At 39.3% G+C, this 27,564-nt stretch overlaps 1 protein-coding gene across 1 annotated transcript in view; it reads left to right on the forward strand.

Annotated features, from left to right (window-relative positions):
* The window catches only part of LOC139340267 (kinesin heavy chain-like), a 29,030-nt gene extending 2,022 nt beyond the window's left edge, over window positions 1-27,008 (forward strand). The window contains exons 2-26 of the mRNA XM_070976016.1: window positions 3,135-3,222; window positions 3,510-3,583; window positions 5,668-5,772; window positions 6,979-7,027; window positions 7,114-7,169; window positions 7,292-7,379; window positions 7,743-7,867; window positions 8,397-8,501; window positions 8,755-8,903; window positions 12,239-12,387; window positions 13,116-13,291; window positions 13,387-13,455; window positions 13,571-13,777; window positions 15,331-15,477; window positions 16,082-16,270; window positions 18,875-18,992; window positions 19,216-19,292; window positions 19,638-19,747; window positions 20,140-20,241; window positions 20,805-20,865; window positions 20,951-21,022; window positions 23,081-23,185; window positions 24,630-24,846; window positions 25,146-25,322; window positions 25,789-27,008. Coding sequence (XP_070832117.1) covers window positions 3,135-3,222; window positions 3,510-3,583; window positions 5,668-5,772; window positions 6,979-7,027; window positions 7,114-7,169; window positions 7,292-7,379; window positions 7,743-7,867; window positions 8,397-8,501; window positions 8,755-8,903; window positions 12,239-12,387; window positions 13,116-13,291; window positions 13,387-13,455; window positions 13,571-13,777; window positions 15,331-15,477; window positions 16,082-16,270; window positions 18,875-18,992; window positions 19,216-19,292; window positions 19,638-19,747; window positions 20,140-20,241; window positions 20,805-20,865; window positions 20,951-21,022; window positions 23,081-23,185; window positions 24,630-24,846; window positions 25,146-25,315 — 2,808 coding nt within the window. The 3' untranslated portion in view covers window positions 25,316-25,322; window positions 25,789-27,008. The remainder of the gene's footprint in view (window positions 1-3,134; window positions 3,223-3,509; window positions 3,584-5,667; window positions 5,773-6,978; window positions 7,028-7,113; window positions 7,170-7,291; window positions 7,380-7,742; window positions 7,868-8,396; window positions 8,502-8,754; window positions 8,904-12,238; window positions 12,388-13,115; window positions 13,292-13,386; window positions 13,456-13,570; window positions 13,778-15,330; window positions 15,478-16,081; window positions 16,271-18,874; window positions 18,993-19,215; window positions 19,293-19,637; window positions 19,748-20,139; window positions 20,242-20,804; window positions 20,866-20,950; window positions 21,023-23,080; window positions 23,186-24,629; window positions 24,847-25,145; window positions 25,323-25,788) is intronic.
* Window positions 27,009-27,564: the final 556 nt, after the last annotated feature.

Consider the following 27,564-nt stretch of genomic DNA (forward strand, 5'->3'; position numbering starts at 1 on the left):
TGTCTCCATGACTGTCTAATGGCTGCCAGAGATCACGTGACAGACAGTAGCACAAAAATATATTGTTCTCAGCTCAGACGTGAAACCTGTAATGATTCAAACGTGTGTGTGTGTGTGTGTGTGTGTGTGTGTGTGTGTGTGTGTGTGTGTGTGTGTGTGTGTGTGTGTGTGTGTGTGTGTGTGTGTGTGTGTGTGTGTGTGTGTGTGTGTGTGTGTCTTGCATCATTGAGCAGTAATCATTTTTCTTTCCTGTGATTCGTTCAGGCCTCTCCCAATGGGATGCGGTATCCATGACGACACAGACAGTGACTGACCTGCTGAGAGGAAAGATTGAGATCGGCATAGAGACCGAGATGTAAAGATGGAGGCAGAGACACATAGAAATAGACATAGACATGTAATAAACATTCTTTTCTTTCGGCTGTTGCTGGAAACAGCGTCACTGTGGCAGCTTTAACTTGACTGGTGATTGTTGTGGAGGTGGGAAAGAGGGGTTTTGTATCCCTGATTGGAATGTCCTTTGGGTGAGGTAAAGCAGAGGATGGAGAGATAGTCTGTCTGACTGTGTTTGATGTATTCCATCAGGCTTCATGTGGCCTTTACGCTTCCAAAAGGGGCTGAAATTGTCAATAAACTTTATCCCATGGGTGAGGCATGCTGATGTCTGCTATGTAGTCGGGGCAAGGAGTCTAATGAAAGACTCGATGCCTTTCCTCCAAGGTTGGAATGGGGCCTGATATGAATATCTGTTGTGACAGTTGATCATTTTCTGCAGTAGCAGGCAAAAGTCTTTTTTCAAGACCTTGCAGCCAGTTTTCCTTCACAGAATGTAAAAAGATCCAACATAAATAACAATGTTCAGGTCACTTTTCTGTGAAGAGAGGACGCCTGGCAGCAGCTCCACCAAAGAGCTGACAGATGTGTCATTCTAGAGTCTCCAGTCCCCATTGGTTAACCAGTATTACTTCTGGCCTGTGGCTTATGAGATGCTGAATATATATATATTTTTTAAATGCTAATGCTAGCATTTTTTTGTTTATAAAAATGGAACTGAAGCAGTGACTAGCAGATTTTCAGAACTGAGGCCGGAATCAAAAAATCCATCCATTTCTTCCCCACAGACTTGATGTTTTAGCAGTTGTACCAAACTCAGTTTTTTTTTCTGAATTTAAGTAAAGGAAATTTGCAGACAAGTCTTTTACATGTTCTAGACATTCAACCAAACAGGACAGGTCAGAGAGGTCATTGGGATTTATGCAGGGGCGGGGCTTGTGGACAAGCAAGCCATGCAGTTGCTTGGAGCCTCCGGCCACGAGGGGGGCCCCAGCCACTTATTTACAACAATGATTATTGATAGGCCTGGTCTTTCAGGGACCTCTGTTGGTCCCTGGACCTCACTTTGAGTCTATTCTATTGAATCTGTTTTTTCAGTATTCAGGTCAAATGTCCCAGAAATTGTGGATTTATGTGTGCAAAAAACAAATTTTTGTGGCATGCATGGGTGGGATGGGGGCCCCAGGGATTTCTTGCTTGGAGCCCCAAGAGACCCTAGCAACACCACTGGATTTATGGTGAGATATATCTGAGTATCATCTGCATAGCAATGAAATGCAACACCTCTTCTGTGTAAAATGTTAGCAAGGTCGAGTACAAGGAAAACAAGACTGGTCCTAACATTATATCCTATCGTCATTGGGACTGAAGAGGAGTCAGATATACCAACCCAACTCTTCCCTTGTTTAATTTAGAGGTAAGAGGAAAGTCCGAAAAAAGTCAGCTTTCAGCTAAAACTAACCTGGATCATTTGTGTAGCTCGTCTAATGACGTGTGGGGAAGTGGCACTAATCACTTTCTAATGAAAATAGAATCAATAATGAATTAATAATCGTCTATATTCAGCATGTTTGAGTTTGTGGATGTTTCTGCTCTCAGAGGCGGATTTTAGTGATTTATTGACCTTCCAATGTTTCCTCTGTTATTTTTCCAAGAGAAAAAAAACACTGAACATTCTCAGCTTTTCAAATGCAATTAAAGTTTTGCTGCTTTTCTTTGACACATATGAGAATGAATTTGGTTCTTGGACAGATTTCCAGACTAAAAACACATTTGAAGAAGCTGCCTTGGACTCTGAGAAAATATACTGAGCCAAGATAATCAAAAATATTATTATTCCACTGACATTTTAGTGTTCAGTGACACCTGCTCTGAATCTGAATCTGTGTGTGTGTGTGTGTGTGTGTGTGTGTGTGTGTGTGTGTGTGTGTGTGTGTGTGTGTGTGTGTGTGTGTGTGTGTGTGTGTGTGTGTGTGTTGGGTGGGATGCTGATAAAACCATCAAACGGTCCTCAGATGACTTAAAATGTCAGCTTATTAGTGTGTAAGTGTGTGAAGCCTCTGACAAGAACAGGAAGCTGCTGCTCGTCACGTCTTGTTTGTTAAACAGCATGAATGGTGTTCTTTTTTCCAGCATGAAGTCTGACTTCTCATTTTATCACTTTAACAGAGTGTGAAACTGCCAGGAACTCAAAATACAAGAAAATGATACGGACACCAATAAAACATACAAATCTTACAAGCAACAGTGTTGTAGTTTGGAGAAGTTGGGTCAGTTGAAGACCAGCTGAGCTGCTGCATTCTGAATGAGCTGCAGAGGTCTGATGGCCTGCAGAGGCAGATCAGCCAGGACCTAGTTGCAGTAGACACATGACAGCTGAAGAGAGCTTGGACTGCCCCCTGGGTGAGGAACGGATGTATCCTCTTGATGTTGTGGAGAGTGAATCTGCAGTATCAGTTGTCACAGCAGTAACACCCAAGTTCATTACTGTCTGAGCTGTCAGATGGGAAAGGACTTCACATCAGCAGCTAAGTCCTGTCAAGAACAGGCTTCAGTTGGTGCGCAGACACTGAGAGATGTCAGGTGGACAGTAGGATTCATGCTACCACCTGGGTTTCAGACCAGGAAATGACGAGATTCAATGATGTGGTACACAGAATATAATCAGCATGATTCTATCAGGCAGAGTAGAAGAAGGGAAGTTTGACAACCTGAAAGCTACTTGAAGGAAGAAAAGGAGACAACTAACTGTTACAGAATTAAAACAGACTTAATTTTATTGATGTTTTTCCTTGTTCCAGGGGAAGCCATATGTGTTTGACAGAGTCCTCCCTCCAAACACTGAACAGATTCAGGTGTATGACACCTGTGCCAGACAGATCGTTAAAGGTCAGTTCACCTGATTATTAACCCTTTGTATATACTATAACATATAAATAATGTTTTATATCCCCTTTATACGTGTTATATGTTTATCGATCATATTATATACAACCCCAATTCCAAATAGGTTGAGATGTGTAAGACAAATAAAAGCACAATGCAATCATTTACAAACTGTGTGCTGACAACAGTTTTACAAAGTGTTCCTGAGTCCATCTAACAATATCCTTTTTCCGTGTCATCCATTTATGTTGTATGTATGCTACATGTATGTTGTGTTGTGTGGGTTTCAGATGTTTTGGGAGGATATAACGGGACAATCTTTGCTTATGGTCAGACGTCCTCTGGAAAGACTCACACCATGGAGGTCAGTCTGATTCACTGCAGCACTAATACACATAAATACATACACACATAATTTAGACACCTGTATGACCATTTGTGAGTAATTCAGTTAGTTGTCTGCTATCAGAAGCTACTGTCATGGTTTTCGTTGTCAGTTCTATTATTTCATGTTTTATGTTGAAAAAGGTTTTCCTCATGTGTCATCTTTTTTTTTACTTCCTGTGTTTTCCCACCTTTTTAATTGTTTATTTGTGTCACCTGTCCCTCATTTGTTTCACCTGTGCCTCATTAGTCCTCCCTCCACAGTGTATTAAAGCCAGTGGGTGCTTTTCATTCCATAAATTGGTCTCCTCGTCTCCTCCACTCGCTTCCTCTCCTCGCGTCTTAGCTCCGCCCAGCGAGGACATGAAAGAGGGATGCGAGGAAGGGACGTGAGGACGGAGGAGACGAAACTCTGAAATGAAAAATCCTCGCTCCGCAGCGTCAGTCCGAAGCGACGTCACTTACTGATGACGTTTGCACAGCTGTAAAAGCTGTAAAACGTGATATTATGGTCAGATCTGCAGTCACACTGTTCTACTCCTGATTGCTATTGATGAGGTTTCAATTAAATGCCGTTAGAGGCGTAACAGAGGACGGCTGTGCGGTAGATTAAACCAGCAGCCTTGTAGCCTCGCTTTAAAAAACCGTAATATACCAAGAATTTTCATTCATTTCTTGGTTCAATTGTTGGTTTCTTTGTAGATAAAAGAGTTTGGTCTGTACCAGCTCTATATGGAAAGTGTCCTGAGACAACTTCTGTTGTGATTTGGCGCTATACAAATAAAATTGAATTGAATTGAATTGAATTGAATTGAATTGAATTGGTGACAGACACAGTTGTTAAAAGGACACAGTTGAAACAAGAATCAGGATGACATTTGTGAAGACCTGCTCCCGCCATGATTCAAACGTGTGCCACATACGACACGCCCCTTAAATAATAAAGACTTCGTAGGATACACCGGTGTGTCCTCACTCTGATCTCCTTCAGAAGCCTCCTCTCTCCTCGCTCCTCGTCTCCTTCAGGTGCATTTAAGCAATTGGAAGATCCTTCATCATGGCGGAGGGGAAACGACTTCCGGGTCGACGAAGGAGAGAGGAGACGAGGAGGCACAATTCAACGTCATGAAAAGCACCCAGTGACTTCCCTCTGTCTTGATCATGTGTCAAGTGTTCCACCCTTCTTTGGGTTTTCCTGTTTTTATTTGTTGTTATCTGAAAATCTTTGACCTGTTTTTTTGGGGGGGGGGGGGTTTGATGTGTGTGTGGGGGGGATTCATGGACTCTATGTCCTGTTTCTTTGGATTACAGTTTGGATTTATTATTTTGGTTTCGCCTCTCATCAGCCTCCACCTCCTGTAAGTCTTTGGTTGTCTTTTTTGTTGAATATCTTCTAATGACAGGGTGACAGACTATTTCATCTTTTGGGGAAAAATACGTTTCTCTCATTGAAATTTCCCCTTAAATGTGCTGAGGACCAAGATGTCCAAGGTTTCAACTTGCATTTATGGATAAGAGACTATGACAAGAATCTTGAAACTGAACACACAAACGGAACTTCATCCACACATTTAAAAATGTTCAAATGCAAAGTGATTTCACAAATACTTTTGGGCATAGAAGGTGTTTTTCTACAAAGCAAATATCAGATCTTTGAAGTCAGAAATATCTATGTAAAATGCTGATTTTCTTCAACTTTGGATGTATTTGTAATATTTAACGTTTGTTCCCATTGGTCAGTATTTGTTTGTGGACTGGACAATGTATTTGTGGACACCATAAATTGGTGGTCATACACATGTAAATTGTGTCAAACATCTCATGATGTCATGGCCATCACAATTATCTTATTTGTTGATCATGAAACATACATTTACTTTCCCCCAAACAACAAACTACTACTACATTGATTATAGTTAATATTCAGGAACAGTCATGCACCTGTACATCTTTTAGCAGTATTGACTTGACCTGAACAGTATATATTATAGTATATTACTATAATTTTACTGTGTACATGTGTTTTATATTTAAGTCTTGATATTTTAATTTTTAATTTTGCAGGGGAATCTGCATGATCCTCGTCTTATGGGGATTATCCCTCGTATCTCCAGAGACATCTTTGACCACATCTACTCCATGGACGAGAACCTGGAGTTTCACATCAAGGTGATGATGTCATTACGCTGATTACATCAGTCAGGAGGTGCCTGCATCAAACTCAAACTATGAAAGATCATTTATGAAAACACTGTTTTTGTTCATATGTTGCATTATATTTTTAGTGAATTTTAATATACTGCTATTTTCTTTATCAATACTTGTATTATTTTTAATTCCAGTTTTACCCAAATCTTTGTGCATTATTCCCTCATTGTTTTCCAGTCACATTTTATGCCTTATTAGTTTGTCATTCGCCTGAAAGTCACTTTGACATGCAATAACCAATATTAGAAATGTGAGCATAAATAACCTAAATAACATGAACTATATAAAGTTTGAATTTGTCAGTCAGTCACTTTCTTTGGTTGCTGAAAAGTGAAACAGAAACATAGAATTAAAAACCAAACATAACATCACAATAACAGTTTTGAAAGTTAATGTATCACATAACATGATTAGATATTATGACTTTAGGACCTGAATGTGTTTCTGTTATGTAAGCTGTGAGTAATAAGCTCACTTACACACTAATATTAAAAACACCCTTTTTGAACCTCAGGCATCCCGTAGCTTCATCCTCCCCTTCATTCCAGATATTTAGATGATGTCATAATTGCATCAGATTCCTCTCTGTTGTCCCCTCAGCAAAGACTGTCTGTACATAAAGAGTTAAATCTGATCTGTGATCAGGCGTCCTGTGGAGACACTGTTGTTTATTTGAAACTGGTGAGGCATTCACTGACCCACCTGCTCTCCATATGTTCACTGTTCACCAGCTGGTCTGCAGTCATATGTATATATTAGCAGGTTTTCTTTGTTGATTTTAACAAACAAGTAACAAGTATAAATCCCATGTCTCCTTCAATAGCCAACTAATCATTTTGGTTATTACAGAAGAAAGCTCAAGTGTGAGCCAAGGAGAGTTCTAATTCATTTAAAGAATTGAAGATTTTTTTTACAGCGTTTGAATTGGCAGAAAAACAAATCAAGATAAAGGTCTGTTTGGCCTCCTTTGGCTCTTTACCTTCAAATTTGCACTTATGTGTGAATCACATCATTTTTACATGAAGTTTGGTTTACTGGTCCTGTCCTGAAAACATACATCTAATATCTTTGATTCTAAAAGAGAAAATACTACATATTATAATAATCTATTTTAACATAGCATATTACTACATAAAGAAATGTGTCTGTGCGTGTTTTTGTTTGCAGGTTTCTTATTTTGAAATCTACCTGGATAAAATCAGAGACTTACTCGACGGTGAGGATAATCTTTAACATTTATATGTCAGCACACACCTCTCACTTCTGATGAGGAACTTGATGACAGTGTGATTCTTGTTTCAGTGTCAAAGACAAACCTGGCTGTTCACGAGGACAAAAACAGGGTTCCTTTTGTGAAGGTATCTACTTAACTTCAGTATTTAATACATTAGGGTCACATTCATGTCAAAGTATGTCCTGATGTCAGCACTGCTGTATTAGTACTGCAGTAGCAGCACTTTGTCGATATGTACTTCCTCAGGGCTGCACGGAGCGTTTTGTTTCCAGTCCTGATGAGGTGATGGACGTCATCGACGAGGGAAAAGCAAACAGACACGTAGCTGTCACCAGTGAGTCTAACCAATGATTTAAACTTAGAAACTAAGGCTCTAAAATTACTCCAGATGAAAAGCCAAATTAAAAAGATAGGTAACTTTTTAATTTCATTTTTAAAAGTACTGAGAGAGCATGCCATTCTAATATCCAGAGGCAGTGAGTTCCACAAAGGGCACTCTCACCAGTTCTTTTATGGGACTCATTAAAAGAAAGGTAGAGGAGGACCTCAGTGATCAGACTGGAACATACAATGAAAGAAAATCGGGTTAAAGATTAATAGTAATAAGTAAGTAATAAGTAAATAAGTAATGAGTTTTTAGTTCCTATTATTGTCTAGTGTAGAGCATTAAGATGTATTTCCATTTTTTTCCTTGCAGACATGAACGAGCACAGCTCTCGCAGTCACAGTATTTTCCTGATCAACATCAAGCAGGAGAATGTGGAGACGGAGATGAAACTGTCAGGGAAACTTTACCTGGTTGACCTGGCAGGCAGCGAGAAGGTCACACTTCTCCATGGATTCATTCAGTGATCTGTCACATCATAGTACTACGAAATATTTTTTTGGGGCATTTTTGCCTTAATCACAGTGTTAAAGTAGCTTTAGCTATACCTCTCAGTAATGCCCAGGTAGCATTGCTCTATTATGAAACATTTCCAGTAGTGAGCTATTTTTCCACTAAGTAGCACAGAAATATCCGGAGAGGTGCACTGTCACTTATCTAAAAATAAAAACGCTACTAAGAAAATAGGCCTATATAAACAAGGACAAAACTTCAGATTCTCAGAAAGCATAAGACAGAGCACACATCATTAATGAAGACAATATCTGATTATTTTGCAGTTGATGGAAAGATGTGCTGTGTGAAATCATTACGCATTGATTGATTCATGGTTAGAACTCCTACAAGAAGAGATAATTAATCGCATTGTTTCATCATTCAGCTCTTCATTGGCTTCTAATACATTACAGCAAGAATACATTGTAACTATTTTACAAACAGCTTGATGACGATGTTTCTTTTGTTCAGGTGAGTAAAACGGGAGCAGAAGGCGCCGTGCTGGACGAAGCCAAGAATATCAACAAGTCTCTTTCTGCTCTGGGCAATGTCATCGCCGCTCTGAGTGAAGGAACGGTGAGTTTTCACTTCATGTCTCCATGCTGCAACTTACTAACGTTACCCAACACAGCTCTCGCTAACATAATGCTAGCTAACATGACACTGTCCAAAGTGTCCAAATTAAGAACTCAGCTTTATATGTTTGACAGGATTTCTAAACTTCATAAAGACAAATTTGTTCTTAAACTCGGCCTGTTCTTAAACTTCAGTCCTCAGTAATAAAATGACATGTCAGTATGTACGCAACTCATTTGTTGTCTGTTTATAGAAAACCCACGTCCCGTACAGAGACAGTAAGATGACTCGAATCCTGCAGGACTCTCTGGGAGGAAACTGTCGAACCACCATCATCATCTGCTGCTCACCGTCTGTTTACAATGAGGCTGAAACTAAGTCCACCCTCATGTTTGGGCAGAGGTAAGGTCCTCAGATGTTAATGTACAGAGTCTGGCTGTGTAGCTGTTGTCAGTCAATCTAATGCTTTTTTCTCAAAGATATTTTTATTGAATTTTTTTTACAAATATATGGTACAGGTGTAGAATGTTGACAGGAAGTTTGTAAAAAACACAATCAACTTCAGTCGAAAAGGATAATCCTGTCCATGCACAATGGGGAGAAAATAAGAACAACACATAACAAAAAACATTATCTAACCCACCCAGCCCACCCACCATTACCAAGCCAGACCTTTGCATAAAAGAGTCAGCAGGACAAATAGACCAATTGTGCTTCATTCCTGGAGTGATACAGGTAACAGTTGGAAGTCAGGTTTCAATCTAAAAAAACCAAACCAAACCAAACCAAAACGATAATAGTAATAATAATACAGGACGTTCGTTCAGTGAGAGACTCATCCCAGCGAAACTCAGGACTGAACGCTACAGGAAATCATTCCTGCCTGTGGCCATCAACCTGCACAACTCCTCCCTCTGAATGGCCCTTGGACTTTTCACTAATGCTGTTACATATTTGACTAAATTGACTTGCACATCCTTTTGTAGCCAAATTTATTTTGCACATCTGTTTGTATATACTGTTTATTTTTTCTCAGTATATATATATATTGTTTTATATTCTGTTCGATATTTTGTGGTATATTTGTTTATATATATATATATATATTCTCAGTATAAATATTTTGTTTTTATATTTACTTTTTATATATATAGTTCTCCCTCTTTTCTTTCTTTTCTAATTTTATTCTAATTCTATTCTTGTAAGGAGCACTGCAACAAAAACAATTTCCCCTTTGGGGATAAATGAAGGATTTCTGATTCTGATTAATACTACTACTTCTACTACTACTACTACTAATAATAATAATAATAACTTGGGCGTTACCGCTCCCAGTGCCCCAATCACTATTGGGACCATTTTGCCTTTATGCCCCACATCTTCTCCAAGTCCTCCTTGAGACCCTGGCATTTCTCCAGCTTCTCGTGCTCTTTCTTCCTGATGTTACTGTCCACCTTACTGTCGCTGCATCCACCACTGTGACGGTCTTCTGTTCTTTGTCCACCACCACTTTGTCTGGTTGGTTCGCCATCACCAGTCTGTGAACTGGAAGTCCCACAGGATCTTGGCTCGGTCGTTCTGGATCACCTTTGGAGGCGTCTTCCACCTTGACCCTGGGACCTCCAGCCCCTGCTCGGTACAGATGTTCCTGTGTACGACGCTAGCCGCCTGCTGTATATATATATATATATATATATATATATATATATATATATATATAAATAAAAGACCCCATTTATACGCTTGGTATTGCTGACATAAAGATAAAGAACAAAGTGTGAGTGAGGGATCCAATCTCTAGCTACTTTGAAGGTTATGGAAATATTTCAGGTAGGGTCCCCACACTTTTTGAAACGTTTCTTTAGAGTTACAAAGTGAGTAATGTATTTTATCAAGGTTTAAACAAGACATAACATCTCTCAACCACTGAGCATGGGTGGGCGGGGCAGCATCTCTCCACCTCAGCAATATTGCATGCTTGGCCAAAAGAGAGGCTAAAGATAGAGTTTGGCGTTTGCCTGGGGTCAGGCACACATCGACGTTGTCGGTGGTGTCAAAAAGAGCAATCACAGGGTTGGGCTCAATATCCAAGCCGACAATTAGGGATAACGTTTAGAAGACTTCCCTCCAGTATTTCTCCAAGCTAGGACATGTCCAAAACACGTGAATAAGTGAAGCCTCCTTTCTCTTACATTTGTCGCAACAGGGATCTGCATCTGGGTAATAGCGAGGCAATTTTAATTTGGATATATGGGTCCTGTGTACAACTTTGAATTGCAATAAGCAGCGTCGGGCGCAAAGAGAAGTTGGTGTCCCACATGTCCTCAGGCAAGGTTAGATTCAGATCTCGCTCCCATGTGATTTTAATGTTGTTGAGTGGGGCCTGCCTTATGCCTAGCAGTTTATCGTAGATAATGGAGATCTAACCCTTGCGTGATGGTTGTAAATTGAGAAGTGCATCAGCAATGTTCATATTAGGTGTCTGAGGGAAGTTTGGTATCTGACAGCAGAGGAAGTGTCTTATTTGTAAATACCTGAAAAAGTGAGACTTTGGGAGACTAAACTTTTCAGTTAGTTGCTCAAACGATACAAAACTAATATCTGTGAAGAGATCTCTGAAGCGCTCAATACCCAGTTTCTGCCATTCCTGAAATGTTGGGTCCAGTAAGGACGGTTGAAAAAGATGGTAGAGATGGGAGAGGGAGTGGAGATCCAAGAAGTGCTGGAATGGAAAAGTTTTTAGCAGAGCCCAACTCCATTGCCACCCTTGAAGGGCAGTCAGATCGATTATGAAAATATGACCAAAAAGTAAGACAGCGGATATTGGCTGCCCAATAATAAAAACAAAAATTAGGCAGCGCCATACCCCCTTCCCTTCAGGCTTCTGGAGATGGACCTTATTTAGCTGAGGGCGCTTGCCCTTCCATATATAAGACGATATGACAGAATCTAATGTATCAAAGAATGATTTAGGAATGAATGTCGGTATTGATTGAAAGATGTATAGAAATTTGGGGAGAATATTCATTTTGATGGAATTAATTCGGCCAACCAAGGATGTAGAAAGGGGTGACCACTGTGTCAGGCACAGTTTCGTGTGGTTTAGCAGAGTGAGAAAGTTTTCTTTGAAAAGGCACTTGTGCTTTTTCTTGACTGTAATACCAAAGTAAGTGAATTTGTTTTCCACAAAGTCAATCTAATACTTAAGCCCAGAAGAAGTTGTCTCCGCAACAACGGTGTAATTTATCATGAGTATTGAAGTGGATATTCACCCCCAAGATGAAAATAAACATATGTGGAAAGATGAATTATAGGAACAAAATTCACATCACAATAGTGTCCTCTGGGAATGTTAGATGAGAATTATTTAAAAAAATGAGTCCCATATTACACAATGTAGCCTACAGTTTTCAAAAGGTAGAAAACTAATTTAAAAATGGAAAGAACCTAATTGTAACAATATTTAATACTGCACAAGGGAAAAAAGGCAAAAAAAATACAAATAATAAATACTACAGGAACAAATATCAAAGAAAAATATGAACTTCAACAAGAGCAGTGTGGAACAAGACTGCCTTAAATGTGCCAAGCCCTCGTCTCCAAACTGCTACTAATCACTCTTCATCTCTGTCACACATAGCATCCCTCAGTCCATCCATCCATCATCTCTTAATTGTCAGACAGCACAATAATGAGTATTTGTGAAAACCATTTCCTCTGTTGTTTCTGTGTGTTAGAGCTAAAACCATAAAGAACACAGTGTCTGTGAACCTGGAGCTGACTGCTGAGGAGTGGAAGAAGAAGTATGAGAAGGAGAAAGAGAAGTGCAGGAGTCTGAACATCATGATACAGAAACTAGAGAATGAGCTGAAACGCTGGAGGAAAGGTAAACTAAAAATACAACATACATGAGACAAAGTCATGTACTAGGAATGTGGGCCTGCATATGTTTTACTGGCCAATGCAGCACTTGTCAAAAAATTGAAACAGGTTCAATTTTTAGTTTTTACACAAATGAGTGGGCTGTGTTTGTACACTCAGGACAGTTGTCTGAACAAGGACTTATACCCTGACCACACATACATACATACTCAAAGTAGATAGACAGATGGATACATACATACATACATACATACATACATACATACATACATACATACATACATACATTCCCAATGGAAATTCACAAGTTCCAGCATAGTCCACAAATTTAAAGTTAAAGTACAAAATACCACACAACATGCACGGGCCTGCGGTTGGGCTGCCACTCGCGACGGTGCCGGAAACGGAACAAGAAGTTGGCAGCTCTCTTCAGTCTCTATGCTTGTAAAGTTTGTTTTCTCCACTACACTGGTGCACAATAAAGTAGTTTATTTCACAAATGATGTGTTTCCACCACACGCCCTTTCCGTGTCCTGATACTTTGTTAAAATTGAATGTTGAAGCTGTTTACTGCTGCGTTTGGCCTTTTGTTTGAAGAGCTTTTACAGAGTTGGAGCTAACAAATCGGCTGCTAATAGTTGTCTTTCAGTTCCAGAGGAAATCAAAACCAGTTAATGTCCATCGTATTCGTCAAGGAAAATTTTGCATTAAGTTAAGCCTTAACTTCTTCAGGTGAGTCTGTACCTGTGGAGGAGCAGCTGAGCAGCAGAAACAAGAAGAGCAGCAGCAGCAGTGAGACAACAGCAGTGATTGACAGCTTGGCCCAACCTCCCGCCCCCCTGTTAGATGAAGAGAAAACACAGTACGAAACGCTCATCACCAACCTGTACCATCAGCTGGATGACAAGGTGAGTCTCACCTGTACTAGAAAACTGGACTAGAGGGTGAGCTTTTCCCATACAAGCTCAGACCATTTTGAATAATCTGTTAACTTATGATTCAGGATGATGAGATCAACCAGCACAGTCAGACAGCCGAGAAACTCAAACAGCAGCTGATTGATCAGGATGAGGTGAGTCTCACCTGAACATTACAGCCTCTGCTGTGTAGACTTCCACTGTACTGTGTATCTAACCTTGTGTCAGTGTAGCATCATCCTTTCACCTCTTCATAATGTGTCCATCCAGCTGCTGGTGTCGAGCCGGCAGGACTATGAGCGTTTGCAGGAGGAGCTATCACGACTGCAGAGAGACAGTGACTCGGCCAAAGAGGAGGTGAAGGAGGTGCTGCAGGCCCTGGAGGAGCTTGCCGTCAACTACGACCACAAGAGCCAGGAGGTGGAAAACAAGAATTTCTGCAATGAACAGCTGAATGAGGAGCTTTCACACAAAACTGTGAGTCCACAAGAAACAAGAGTCAGAATGGTAGGAGTTGTACAGTAGTTTATCAGTTTTATCATCTTGCCCATGTACCACATTCAATTGAATTTGCATTGTTTTTATGTTTTACCCAATGTCACAGCTATTTTGTAATTGGGTTTGTAAGTTACTTCACAGTATTACTGTGTCTGTGGAGCAATGCTAAGTACTGATTAAGATAACACTTTATTAATCTCCCATAGGGAAAATTTGGGTGTTACCAGCAGCAGCAGTAGTGCCAGAAGTATAAAAGATATAGAAAGGAATGAAATACAAAATAGAAAATGAAAAAAAATCAATATATATAAAATATTAATGCTAATGGAAAAAATAAACAATGGAGAAATGCACATGGGTTTAGACTTGCACACGGTTCAAGTACAGTGTTTTTCACTATTGCGCAATGGTTTAAAAAATATGTACCAGTATATAGAAAAAAAACATGTATATGCATAGACTTGATACAAGAAGATACAAATGTAATATTGAAGAAAAAAATGTAATGTACTGGATATTGCATGAGATGTAATGGCATGATGATGAAGACATAGAATCACAGTCTGACTGCAGTTGGAATGAAGGACCTGCAGTGGTGTTCCTTCTTAGTGGCAGCAGTCTGCTGCTAAAGGTGCTGCTTAGGGTCCCCACCGTCTCATGCAGGGGGTGGGATGGGTTGTCCACGATTGAAGTCAGCTCTGCTAACATCATCCTCTCACCCACCACCTCGATGGTGTCCACAGGGCAGTCCAGGACAGAGCCAGCTCTCCTGACCAGTTTGGTCAGTCTTTTCCTGTCCCTCTCAGAGCTTCCACAGCCCCAGCAATCCCCCACAATCTCAATGTCCAAGGCCTAGATGTTCACTGGTGTAGACTGTGATACCCCCTTTTGGAAATCAGTCACCATCTCCTTTGTTTTGCTGACGTTTATGTGCAGATGGTTCAGTCCACACCAGCTGACAAAGTTGGTTATGACCTCCCTGTATTCCAGTTTGTTCCCCTGTGAAACGTATCCAATGATGGCTGTATCATCGGAGAACCTCTGGATGTGACAACTGTCAGTGTTGTGTCTGAAGTGTGATGTGTAGAAGGTGAAGAGGACACTGCTTTTATATTTCATTCACAAAAACTGCAGAAGTATATTGCAGTCATATTATGGTTTGTAATGATAATGCTATTGCTTCTCAGTAGGATCGGACTAATTTTCCTACTCGCATCCAAACAGATTTGCTCTCATTTTAATCTCTGCACGGGCTCTGTACACACTTGGTCCTCAGTTATGTCTCACAGGTGTAGCCACAACCTGAAGCATTCATTTATGCTTCACTTCTATTTTTTCCACAACGCATAATAAAATGGCAGGTTGATGCCCAATGAACAGGTACCAAATAAATATATTTACATTTTACAACCTTGTCAGAGCGCTGAGTGCCAATGTTGGGATGGTTGGACAGTGCAATGATAGGATTCTCTTTTATGCCTGAAATGTGTATTTTTTGTAGAAATTATATTATTCTTGTCCTTTGTTTCCAGGTGAGTCTGGAAGCAGTTCAACGGGAGTTGTCCACTCTGCAGGAGATCAGTTCTCATCATAAGAAGAGGTCAGCAGAGATCCTCAGTCTGCTTCTCAGAGATCTCAGTGACATCGGCAGCGTCCTCGGTACCACTGATCTCAAAGCTGTAAGACTGAATCTCTACTTTTCATGTCACATTTCCATCATGATACTCTACCACTAATGCTCATTTTACATGTCTATGCTATATATTGACAATTGTTTTCATTATTGATTGATTAAATTACATTAAATAAAATTGGGAATTAATTAATTAATCAATGAAAAATACCCATCATCACTTCTCAGAGTCCAAATTCACACGTTCAGATTTGCTTTTTGTTGACGTGATGGTCCAAAACCCAGAGATATTTTAGTTTTAATCAAATATGTTAAAGTACAGCAGAATATAGTTACATTTCAAAAGCTAGAACTCGTAAACATTGGAACATTTTTGTGCCAAGCTCAATTTTAGTGAAGTTTGACATGTGAATTCCCGTCATTGATCAATACATCCTGACACAGCTGAGCCCTTCCTCCAAAAGGTAGGAAGTTATCGTAGCTTATTTTGTCACCAATCAGTTTTACCAAAGCACCTCTGTCAGAGCATTGACTGCTCTACCACGGAGACTTGGTTTACGCACAGTTACGAGGCATGAGGACATCATGCTAATGCAGCTTTTAATAACCCTTGTAGTCTTAGTGTCAAATTAGCATGCCTCTTTCTTCAGATGACAGAGGCGAGTGGAGTTATGGAGGAGGAGTTCACCACAGCTCGTCTCTATGTCAGCAAGATGAAGTCGGAGGTAAAATCTCTTGTGAACCGCAGCAAACAACTGGAGGTCAACCTGACAGAGAACAGCTGCAGGATGGAGGCCAATGAGAAGGAGCTCAGCACCTGTCAGCTGCTTGTCTCACAGGTAACAGATTACATGGTTGAAATGAGAAATTCAGGTGTTTACCTTATTGGACAAAATGAATGGACGATAATATATCAGTGTATTTTTAAACAAGACTTAACAACAGGTTAAGTAGTGCAATAGAATAAACAATATGTACAAAGAATGATCAGGCAATAACCAATATATACAATGAAATGTACAATGCTCAGGGTTTGTTGCTCAAAACTGTTCAGTATTGGATGATAAATGTCCACTCCAGGATGTTTTGGTGTCAGTTAGCGACACTCTATGACTGCTAACTGTTCATCAGGGTGATGCTTTGTGGGAAGAAACTTCTAAAACTTAAAAGATTTACACAAGTAATGTTTGAGACAGGCAGTCTCATTCTGAAGAGAAACCTGATAAAACTTGAACAAAGGGGGCCATCTACAGGGGATATTTGGTGGCCCCAGAATACAATTACAATTAGTCATTTGGCAGACACTCTTATCCAAAGCTACATACAGATGAATTCACACACCGATGGCACAGCATCAGGGGCAGCTCTTGGGGTTCAGCATCTTGCCCAAAGATACGAGGACTGCCGAGGTCAGGAATTGAACCACTGACCCCCTGGCAGACGACCACTTTACCTCCTGAGACACAGCCACCCCTTATTAACTTTTTGTGGCCAGGGGTCAATGGGCAATGGTTAATGTCGAACCCTGAGTGGGGTTTAAAATCCTTAAAATGTATCAAATGATGATGATCATGATTTTATCCCTGAATTCAACTTTAATGAGAACAGTATTGTTAAACCTTGCAGATAATCCATTACAGCGCCTTGAAGTTTTACAATCAACTGATGCACATTAATTAATATCATGGTGAAAGATAAAATATGAAATATTATTCTTATTGGTAGTAGCAGTAGTGTTTTGTGTGTGTGTGTGTGTGTGTGTGTGTGTGTGTGTGTGTGTGTGTGTGTGTGTCAGAAGTTGTTGTTACTATTATTATTACTATTATCAGTACATTAAAGGAATAAAAGGTTTCTTTAAGTCTGGTTTTATCAAATTTTAGGGTTATTACTGAATTTTATTTCAGCCTCCACCTAACACTGGCTGTGCTCTGCCAGACGGATAACTCTTCATCTGGACAAAAGCTGAAGATGAAAAACCAAAATGTTTGAGCTTGGCCGTTAGAGCACTGGCCAATGACATCAAATACTGCAGTGAAATCCAAGAGCACAGCCCCAACTAGTTTCCTTAGTTCCTAGTTACCCTTTATGCCTGTTATTAATACATTTGTGTACAGCATTTTTTATTCATATAAAATGCGTTTTGTAACTTAAAGTGCTTTTACTTTCCTTCCTTCATAAAATAAAAGCAGCCAGCTAAACATGTGCATGTGCATGAATTGTCTTTGACAGTGAATGACTGAACCATGTAGTTTCAAAACAAAAACAATGCAGCAGTCAGTAGCAGTCCTTGATTAAATCTCGTCCCCCCTGTCTGCGATGTTAAGTGTGACAGGGGACTCGAGATCTCAACTTCCTTGACACCTTTTCTAAAATAATTTGTGTGGTCACTGCATCCCACTGCCATTGATACTGCCTGTGAGCACAACTCATGTATGTTGAAAAGTGAAAGTATGATCAACACCGGATGAAAAGGCTTTTCAATATGCTGCTCCCAATTCTTGGAACAACGTCCAAAAGGACCTGAAACTGCCTGGTCACCTTGGGAGAATCTAAATCAATTTTAAAAGATCGTGAAAATGGCAGTCTTGGCCGTTGTGTCTGTTTTTAGTAGCCCCTTCATTATTTGTACACTTGTCCCATTTTAAGCGCTGTATTAGTTCTTCTGCTATATGCTTTATTGATGTGTTGTCTTTCTGATAATCAGTTGTTGCATTTTTGTTGAAACTGTTTCGCTTATTTGTAGTGAATGCAAACTGAGTGTGTGTGAATTGTAATGTATTGTTCTTGTAACTGAGTCTATGCTGCCTTCTTGGCCAGGTCACTCTTGTAAAACAGATTTTAATCTCAATGAATGATTTTTTTTTAGAAAACCACTCAATAGTTGGATAACCAAAAAGGAAAATATTTTTACTTCACTTGTCTCTATATTTAGAGTTTCATTTATTCTATCCAGATAGTCCTGTTTAGAACTGGGTGACCTGTAACAACCAATCAGAGTAGGCTTATAGTATGGATGATGAATCTGTAGCCATATTATTACAATGTCAGTGCTCATAATATCTTTCCATAACACAACTGGAATATGCTCATGAACATAAAATGTAACTCGACCACCATATTTGTCCCTTTCTGTTCTTTATAACCTGTCTCCTAAGTATCATCCAGATGTGTTTCTGACTAAGTAAAACATGAATGTTGTCTTTGGGGCAGTTTCTGGCAATCTCATGAACCTTGTTCCTGAGGCTGCATGTATCTAAATGAGCTACAACCAAACCCTTCTTTGGTAACATTAATAGCAAAGACATAGTTTTGTTATTTGGACACATAAAACCAACAAAAATGGCATAAAAAGTAAAGACAGAATTTTACAATAGCAGGTGACTGAGGCTGTTCACAACATTATTAATATATTAATGTTAAATAACCATCCTCTGATTTTGAAGCTCCAGGCGAAGATTACGTCTTTGACAGAAGACCTGCAGAAGGTGGAGCAGAAGAAGAGGAAGCTGGAGGAGAGTCAGGATGCTCTGATGGAGGAGATGGCCAAACTCCATGCTCAAGGTGAGACAATATCACATTGGTAACAGGAGGCACTGCTCTCTGACTGGCTGGCAGCTGTCTGTTAACATCAAACACAGTTCAACAGACTCGAGATAAGAGACTCTCAGTTTGTTCTGACATAAAATCATTGTTACAAAACATCTTAGAATAGAAACTGGTATATGTGTGTGTGTGTGTGTGTGTGTGTGTGTGTGTGTGTGTGTGTGTGTGTGTGTGTGTCCAGGTCAAATGCATGAGGTGATGGTGATGGACAAAGAGAAGGAACACATGAGCAGACTGAAGGATGCAGTGGAGATGAAGGTAAAAATCATCCAGTCGTGTTCTCAATTTCTCAAATTACACGTCAGTGTACTTGTAAGACCCAAGTTCTTGTGAAAATACAAAAGTAAAAAACTTGTATGAAAACCTGTATGTTTCTTATTGTAAACAAGTTGCATAAAAATAGTCAATGTATTAAATCTGGTATTCCTCAGGGCTCAAATTTTGTTTCTAATTTACATGAATGATCTACCTAATATTTGTAAACTGAACCCTAACCCTATAAATAAAATATGTATGTAAGCTGTATGTAACTGAAGCAGGTTGGACAACTTAAGCATTAGAAAACTGAAGCGAGCTGAAACGTACCTGCTGTGTGTTTTGTAGAGGACTCTGGAGGAACAGATGGAGAACCACAGAGAGGTTCATCACAAACAGCTGAGTCGCCTTCGAGACGAGATTGAGCAGAGGCAGAGAAACGTTGACCAACTCAAAGAGTACGTTATTGAGTGTTGATCAATGACTGAAGCTTTGTTTGCAGCTGCTCTGTGTAGTTTTTGGTCATCACTGGGAATAATGTTATCTCTTTATTCATTAAACGTAAGTGTGTGTGTGTGTGTGTGTGTGTGTGTGTGTGTGTGTGTGTGTGTGTGTGTGTGTGTGTGTGACAGTTAAATTTAGGATGGCATTATGATTATTAGTATTTTCACAAATTAGTTATTTGATTTTTTTTAGTTTTGATTCACAAAAGTAGAGATATTGTAGTTCAGTTTTTCTATCTGAATTTTTATTACTTCCAAGCATTTTGAGGGTGCAGCTGTAGAAATGTGGTGGCAGTAATGGAGCATAAATGAATGTGCTGTATGAATAAGTTTTGGGTTTTTTTTAGTGTGAATCAGGTGCTGCAGCTGGAGAACAGGAAGCTTCAGTCAGACTTTGACAAACTGAGAGCTGAGGATCACAACAAAGACCAGAAACTCCAGAAACTGCTGTAAGTTTGTCCCTTTGTGCTCACCATAGACTCAACAGGTACCTCTGCTGCTTTCACGCAAACATCCTACATTTCCCATTCTAAAAAAAACAGTTGGTGTGTTTGAACTTGTTTTTATTTGCATTGAAATGCTGAGTGGAAACTGTGAATTAAAAAAGTCAAAATATCTTGAAAAAAAGTTTTTCCTGGCTGAAAGGTAAAAGTTGGTGATTGGATAAATCAGAAATGTGGGATTTCCTTCATGTTTTCCACATGGTTTTAAATCATTTGACCTTTGACTGGTGCTCTCTTAATGATGTCATCTCATTGTGTCCTCCTCTTCTGCAATGGCTTAATGGCATCTCCATCAACCAAGTAAAGTCACAAAATTTGAGCTACATTTTTATGGAAATTTGTCAACTCATTTACATTAGAAACTTTAGTGGGCAGCCATAGATTCTCTTCATCTGTCTGATAATTTTATTAAATCCACATTCAGATTTTCTTCATTGTTACAGTATAATGATAATGATGCTGATATTGTCGGACTTTTTTTAATTAACCTCAGACTCTGTGTGATTCAGGTTCCTTAATGAGAAGAGAGAACAAGCCAAAGAGGACCTGAAGGGTTTGGAGGAGACTGTGGTAAGTGGATTATTTTTTTTTCCTTTCATGTGTGATCTTTATCTTTAGCAGTGACACATCAGCTGACTTATGTTTCACCCAACAGGCCAAAGAGCTTCAGATGCTGAACAACCTTCGCAAAGTCTTCATCCAGGACATTGGTGCTCGAGTTCATCATGTAAGAAAACCACCAGAATGTTTGTTTGATCAGTCCATACGGCAGCTAATTTATTGATTATCTCTCCAGCAAAAAGCGTGTTTCAATTTATCATCAACCAGACGACCAGACAACAACCAGAGTCTGTTTCCATCAAACATCACAGAATCAGTGAAAGCTTAAAGTTAAATGACCACGAAGACCAGTCCACATCATCCGAACCGAGACAGCCCCCATTAGTTTTGTAAAATGTGTTGGTCAGCAGTACGGAAAGGTGAACACATAGTGCAGCACAGTGCTGTTTCTGAGATCATTTAAGACAATTGGAAAGTCTAAGATTGAGGTCTGTGTTGTGGTCTAAACCCTAACTGCTGTGGCAGCACAGTTGACTGTTAACCAGATAGAGACTCCAGAATTTTCACAATAGGTAAGAGTTTAGTTTTTGATATTTTCAGTAGTATTAATTTTGTCTACTGTTTTAAGTCTTAGTCCTGAGATCAAAAGTAAATGTTTACAGTTTTAGTCACATTTATTCAACTTCAACATTTTTATTTTTAGTTGGGTAAAACTCTCGACATTTTAGTCTTCTTAGTCATGAAAAGAAGATGCAGCAGATTATTTTCAGCATAGGGCTATCAGGAACAATATGTAATGTCTGCTGGAAAGTCTGAATATCCAACAGTGTTTAATTAACTGCTCACATATTGTCAACACAGGAAAACACACCCAGTCCTTTTTTGCCCCATTTGTCCCATACCTTGAAGTATTGCAGTATCTGTACTGATGCCTTCATGGTACCATTGCAGTCAGAAATTCCAGTCTGTAAACAGTATTTATATTAAATAATAGAATTCAACTTCCATTAAATTTAACACAGGGCACAACCTTCAAAGAAGTTTGGTCAGTATATTTAAAATTATCCATCCATCCATTTTCTGTACTGCCTATCGGGGGGGCTGGAGCCTATCCCAGCTGTCAACGGGCGAGAGGCGGGGTACAACCTGGACCGGCCGCCAGTCGATCGCAGGGCAACAAATAGAGACAGACAACCATTCACGCTCACACTCACACCTCGGGGCAATTTAGAGTCATCAATCAGCCTAATGAGCATGTTTCTGGTCTGTGGGAGGAAGCCGGAGGGAACCACGCATGCACGGGAACAACATGCAAACTTCACACAGAAAGGCCCCGCCCAGGGATCGAACCAGCGACCTTCTTGCTGTGAGGCACGCGCACTACCTGCTGCGCCACCGTGCAGCCCTATTTAAAATTATTATTAATTAAATTATACTTAACAAGTAACTTGCTCTGTGGCTTGTAAAGTTAGCTTGCAGACTTGATGTTGTAGCTGCTGATGCTAATTAAGCGTGACAAGAAGCAAAGGGGAGCTGTGGATTCTTTGAATATCAGGAACAATAGTCTGATAAGTGATTGGAGGAGAGGTGCAATTATTTATGTAATATTTACATTTCTCAATAAAAGTTCAGTTCAATCCATGCAATGAAAAAAATTCAAGAAAAACGCCTTTGCCTTTTTCAGAGAGGTGTTGATTTAATTCTGTAATTTTTTTTAGGCCTTAGTGTTGCAATAGATTATGTGATATTAATGTGTTTACAGCTACTGCTCAACAGATTTTTCTTAATAAAATTAAAACTGTGAGTGATTAAAACTGTCAGTGAGATAATCTGAGCTGGCTTTCGTAGACGTGAGACAGCAAAGACATCATGTGCTCTTCCTCTGCATCACGCAATTAGTCAGTCTAAAAAAATAACTGTTTTCATGCATGTGTCTCCTCACCTGTCCAGGTGTTAGTGCAGAGACAGTGGTGACTATGATAATTACTGCTTTTCTACAGAGTGAATTTGTGTTGCTGCTGGGAAATATGACGGTGGTGTGTCCTACATTTGAAACAATGGGTTGCAATTCTGCTGATGCTCATCTTACTCGGCCTTCATCCTGTGTGTTTAAAGGATCATTTTGTTTTATTGTGAGCGTGAGATTTGCATGGATGTCAGTCTGTGTGTTCAGTGATAAACCTGATCATCAGGACCGAGGTTTTCTTGTTTCTTCAATAAACAGAGTCCAGAGAACGACTGCGACGAGGCTGGTGGCAGTCTGGCTCAAAGACAGAGGATCATTTTCTTAGAAAATAACCTGGAGCAGCTCAGCAAGGTCCACAAACAGGTCAGTGATGACACCACAGGAAGCCATTCACACCTGTTCACTAAGACCCTCCAACACTAGTTAGTCTTGGTAATCCGTCAAACTTTCTGTCCACTTCACATATAAAGTTTGCAGTGATAACAGTGGCAGATTTATCATCATTTAAAATAATTTTTAAAAAGAGAAAATGCTTTTTGTTTGTCATTTTGTCATGACAGATAGCTCAAAATACCTATGAGCCTCGACCACCATTGTCATGGAAAAGAAGCTATTATAGAGCATATTCTATAACTATATATTTAGTTAAACTTAGTTGTATTTTTAACAATTCCTGTTATTCTTGTTTATGTATTTAGTTATATTTAGCCATATTATTCTATCTTTATATAATTAGCTATATTATAAGAAGTACTGTTACTCCATGTTTACATGCTTAGTTATATTTTTTAAGAACATCATTTTCTCTTAGTTGTCATTACTCATCCATACTCTTCTTTATTGTGTATATTTTCTTTTTATGTGTATGTTTGAACTGCTGCTGCAACAAAATCATTTCCCAAATTGGGATCAATAAAGTAAAAGTCTAAGTCTTAGGCCAAGATGGCTTTGTCCTTGTCTTTGTAATGAATGTGGTCTTCAAAATGTTTCCAGTGCCAAGCATGTTGGCCAGAAAACGCAAATGCTCAGTGCAGATCTGCTGCAGGTCACTGTCATCACCTGGAGCCAGTTGCATTTGAATGACTGACAATAGTTTTAGTTTTTATTAACCCTAACCCTTAGTTACTATTCCCAACAGTGTGTCATGCCTTAATGCAGGCCATCTGACATTGTGAAACATCCCCAGTTTTTTACAGAAGATTCCATTCACTTCACACAACTTCTTCAGCATGGCAGCATGTCATTTTTTGCTCCATCTTTGTGTAAAGAGAACTGCAGCAGCTAGACAATGGAGCAATTAAACATCTCACTTCAAGGAATCTTACAGTCTGCTAATTTCACCAAGTTCTTGAAGATGTGTGCAGTGCACTTGTTTTGGTAAAAATGATGTACATGACGTTGATAGCAGCCCCATCTGTGCACATAGTGTTGTTAAGTCATCTGAGCCTACATCAGACAGGAGCTTCTGTCCATCTGTTATGGCCTGCACAGTTCAGTCAATCCAAGGACGCCTGATGTAAATTTTATGTTCTCGACACAGACGCGATATAAACAATCTCAATCTCTTTCTTGCACCTGCATACCAGTGAGTACACACCGTGGCCTTTGTGGTCTGTCCATTGATCTATCAATCGTATACTTTTGACAACTGATTTGGAACAGCTTTTTTGGATGTTTTTGTGGTATACATCACTTTTCTTTCCCCACCATAACTTTCCTCATGGATTCTATATGTCTGATCTGTATTATGTAAAGGTTGTGTCTCAGAGACTTTTCCCCATTAAATTGAACCCTTTGTGTTCTCCAGCTGGTGCGGGACAACGCTGACCTTCGCTGTGAGCTGCCCAAGCTGGAGAAGCGTCTGCGAGCCACTGCAGAGCGAGTGAAAGCACTGGAGGCCGCTCTGAGAGACGCCAAAGAGTCGGCCATGAGGGACCGCAAACGCTATCAACAGGAAGTGGACCGCATTAAAGAGGCTGTCCGGTCCAAGAATGTCACCAGGAGAGTACACTCTGCTCAGATAGGTGAGGAAATGTTTATTACAGCCCACAAAAACAGACTAAATATACGGAGAAGTCAAATCTTCTTACCAGCATGAGGGTTTGTCCTGAGGTGAGGTTGCATGACAGTTGACAGAGGAATAGGCCTTAAATCAGAAATTTTCAGGACAATCTGCTTATTAGGTTTTAGTTTCAAATTTCTGTCCTAATGGTGGTGCTGAAGGAAGTTCAAGAATTCACCCTGTGACTTGATCTGATCCTCTGTGTCGGCTCATGTTTGAAGATGCCAACAGCTGATTCACATGTCACCTGTCTCTGTGTAGCAAAGCCAATCAGAGCTGGACATCAGCACCATCAGCACCCGTCCTCCTCTCCAGTTGTCAGGCCAACCATCCGAGGAGGGGGGGCGACGTCCAGTCCACGTCATCACTCCCCCCGGCAGCAGCCACAGCATCCACAGCAACAACAACCCCGTCAGAGCCAGAGCAAGTAAGCTAAAGGTGAGTCACAACCACAACCTAGCAGCCACACCTTCAACCACAACAACCGCATCAACTACAACAACCATAAAGCAGCCATGTCAACGACCATAAAACAACAGCCACATCAACTACAACAACCATTAAACAGCCATGTCAACAAGCACAACAACCATAAAACAACAGCCATGTCAGCAACCATAACACAAGAGCCACATCCTCCCGCTCAGCTACCACAACAACCAGACCATCAACCACAACCACCACAAAACCACAGCCATGTCATCAAATGCAGCAACCACAACATTAAAAATGTACAGTAAAAAAAGAAAAGAACAAATCTTTTGGACCTCTTTATCCATCCTTAACTTTTACGAGTCATGCTTTCTGATGTCAGTGTAGTTTAGAATGTAGGGTGTTGAAACCCTGAATTAACAATTTAGTGATCAGTTTTCATAAAAATGTTTATCACTTCTTTTTTTCACAGGTAACAGACATTTCTGGATCAGTATCCTTTTCTGTGGATCTTTGGATTTCTGAGCTCTCATGCTCTCACCACTCTGCCTTTACTGGAATTAGATTCCTTGTTTCTACAACTTTACTCTTTCACAGCCATTCCATCTCAACTGCCAGCAAGTGCTTTATTTCCCTCTCTGAGGCTCTTCAATTCTCAGACTCTGTATTGTCTCTTTTTGGACAGAAAATCACTCAGCTCTGGTGCTCTGTTTGTCAGAACGAATAAATTCAGAGTTTAATGTATTAAATGATGAATTTAATGAGCAGTTTGATAAACAAGATAAACAAGTCTAATAATCAGTTCAGTAACAAGCTAAATAAGTAAACTTGGGCTTTCTCTAAGAACTTAACAGGAGTTGGATGATCATGGACTAATGTAGACCAATGTGTTGACCCATGTCTTGATATGGAAATCCACATTTTTAAAAATTAGTGAAATTAGGAATCATGCAAATAGATAAGTACAGAGTAATCAAAAATATGAGATACTGAGTCAATATTTCAGATTTTAGGCCAAAATTATGGATGACTCAACATTTTGTTTTATTTACATTAGTGGACTGAATTTAATTCTAAATTTTAATTTAATTTTGAGTCAAAATTTAGACTTAGTGACATAAGTCATACTTTTCGGACAGTCCCTTATCAGGATGAATGTAGAAGGTTTTGCCTACATATATACAATATACAATCTAATAATATTTCGTCCACATATCAGTAAAAGCTGTACGGAAGGATTGAAGTATGAGACAATTAGTTTACATCCTGTTCTAACTCCTTTGCTCTGAAGGTTTACATCAGTCTTTTAGTAATATGTCATTAACACTTCACACTAATTAAATATAAAAGTATATTTCCAATTGTTTTGCACAGTTCTTCATCTTAAAAGTGTCTCACCAGGAAAATACATACATGATGCATTGGAAATGGCAAAATAAAAATCATAATGAAGAACTCATAATGCATGAGTGTAAGTCCACTGTTAAGTTTCACAGTGGCCCTAATACTGTCATGTAACAGGTCTAATATGATATTTGGACTTAATAATCAATCTTAATAATAACATCTTTCAACGAATTAGGAAAAACAAATAAAACAATAGTTATGGTAAGTCAAATTATTTTGACTTTGATAATTAAAGTTATTGAATAATGATCAAGCCATATAATGAAATAAAGTATTTTACGTATTCCGTTTCATCATTTTTTTTTCATTCTCCTGGCCTGAAGGTTTTATCACACGGACAGATTTTTTAAAATCAATATGTAGTTCAGAGCTGTTTTATGAATTTAATTTATTATTTATTTTTTCTACTTTATTGGAACAGTATTCATCAGCTTAGTATTTCTATCTGTGTAATATTTTGACAGTGTAAAACAGTGTTGACCTGCTGCTGTGTGTCATTGTAAGCTGTTGTTACTGGATTCCTCTGAAAGCATCATGGACATTGTGTGCCTGAGCACCTTTAAGACTTTTTGGTTGAACCACAGTGTTTGTCTGTTTATGGGCTTTTGGTATTATTATATTGTGCTGTAATTGTTGTGTATTATACAGTATGTTGACTGAATCCTAAGACAATAGTTGGGAACAGTCGTAAGGACATAAAAATAAAGCAGTTGAATAAACACTTCCAAGATTCCTTGTTGGACATTTGAACTGACTGATCATCACAAATGTATTATTATTATTGTTATCATTATTATTATTATTAATCACTGCTGACACATTTTAAAGCTCAAACACAAAA

This window comes from Chaetodon trifascialis, chromosome 12 (genome assembly GCF_039877785.1).
Source record: "Chaetodon trifascialis isolate fChaTrf1 chromosome 12, fChaTrf1.hap1, whole genome shotgun sequence".
NCBI lineage: Eukaryota > Metazoa > Chordata > Actinopteri > Chaetodontiformes > Chaetodontidae > Chaetodon > Chaetodon trifascialis.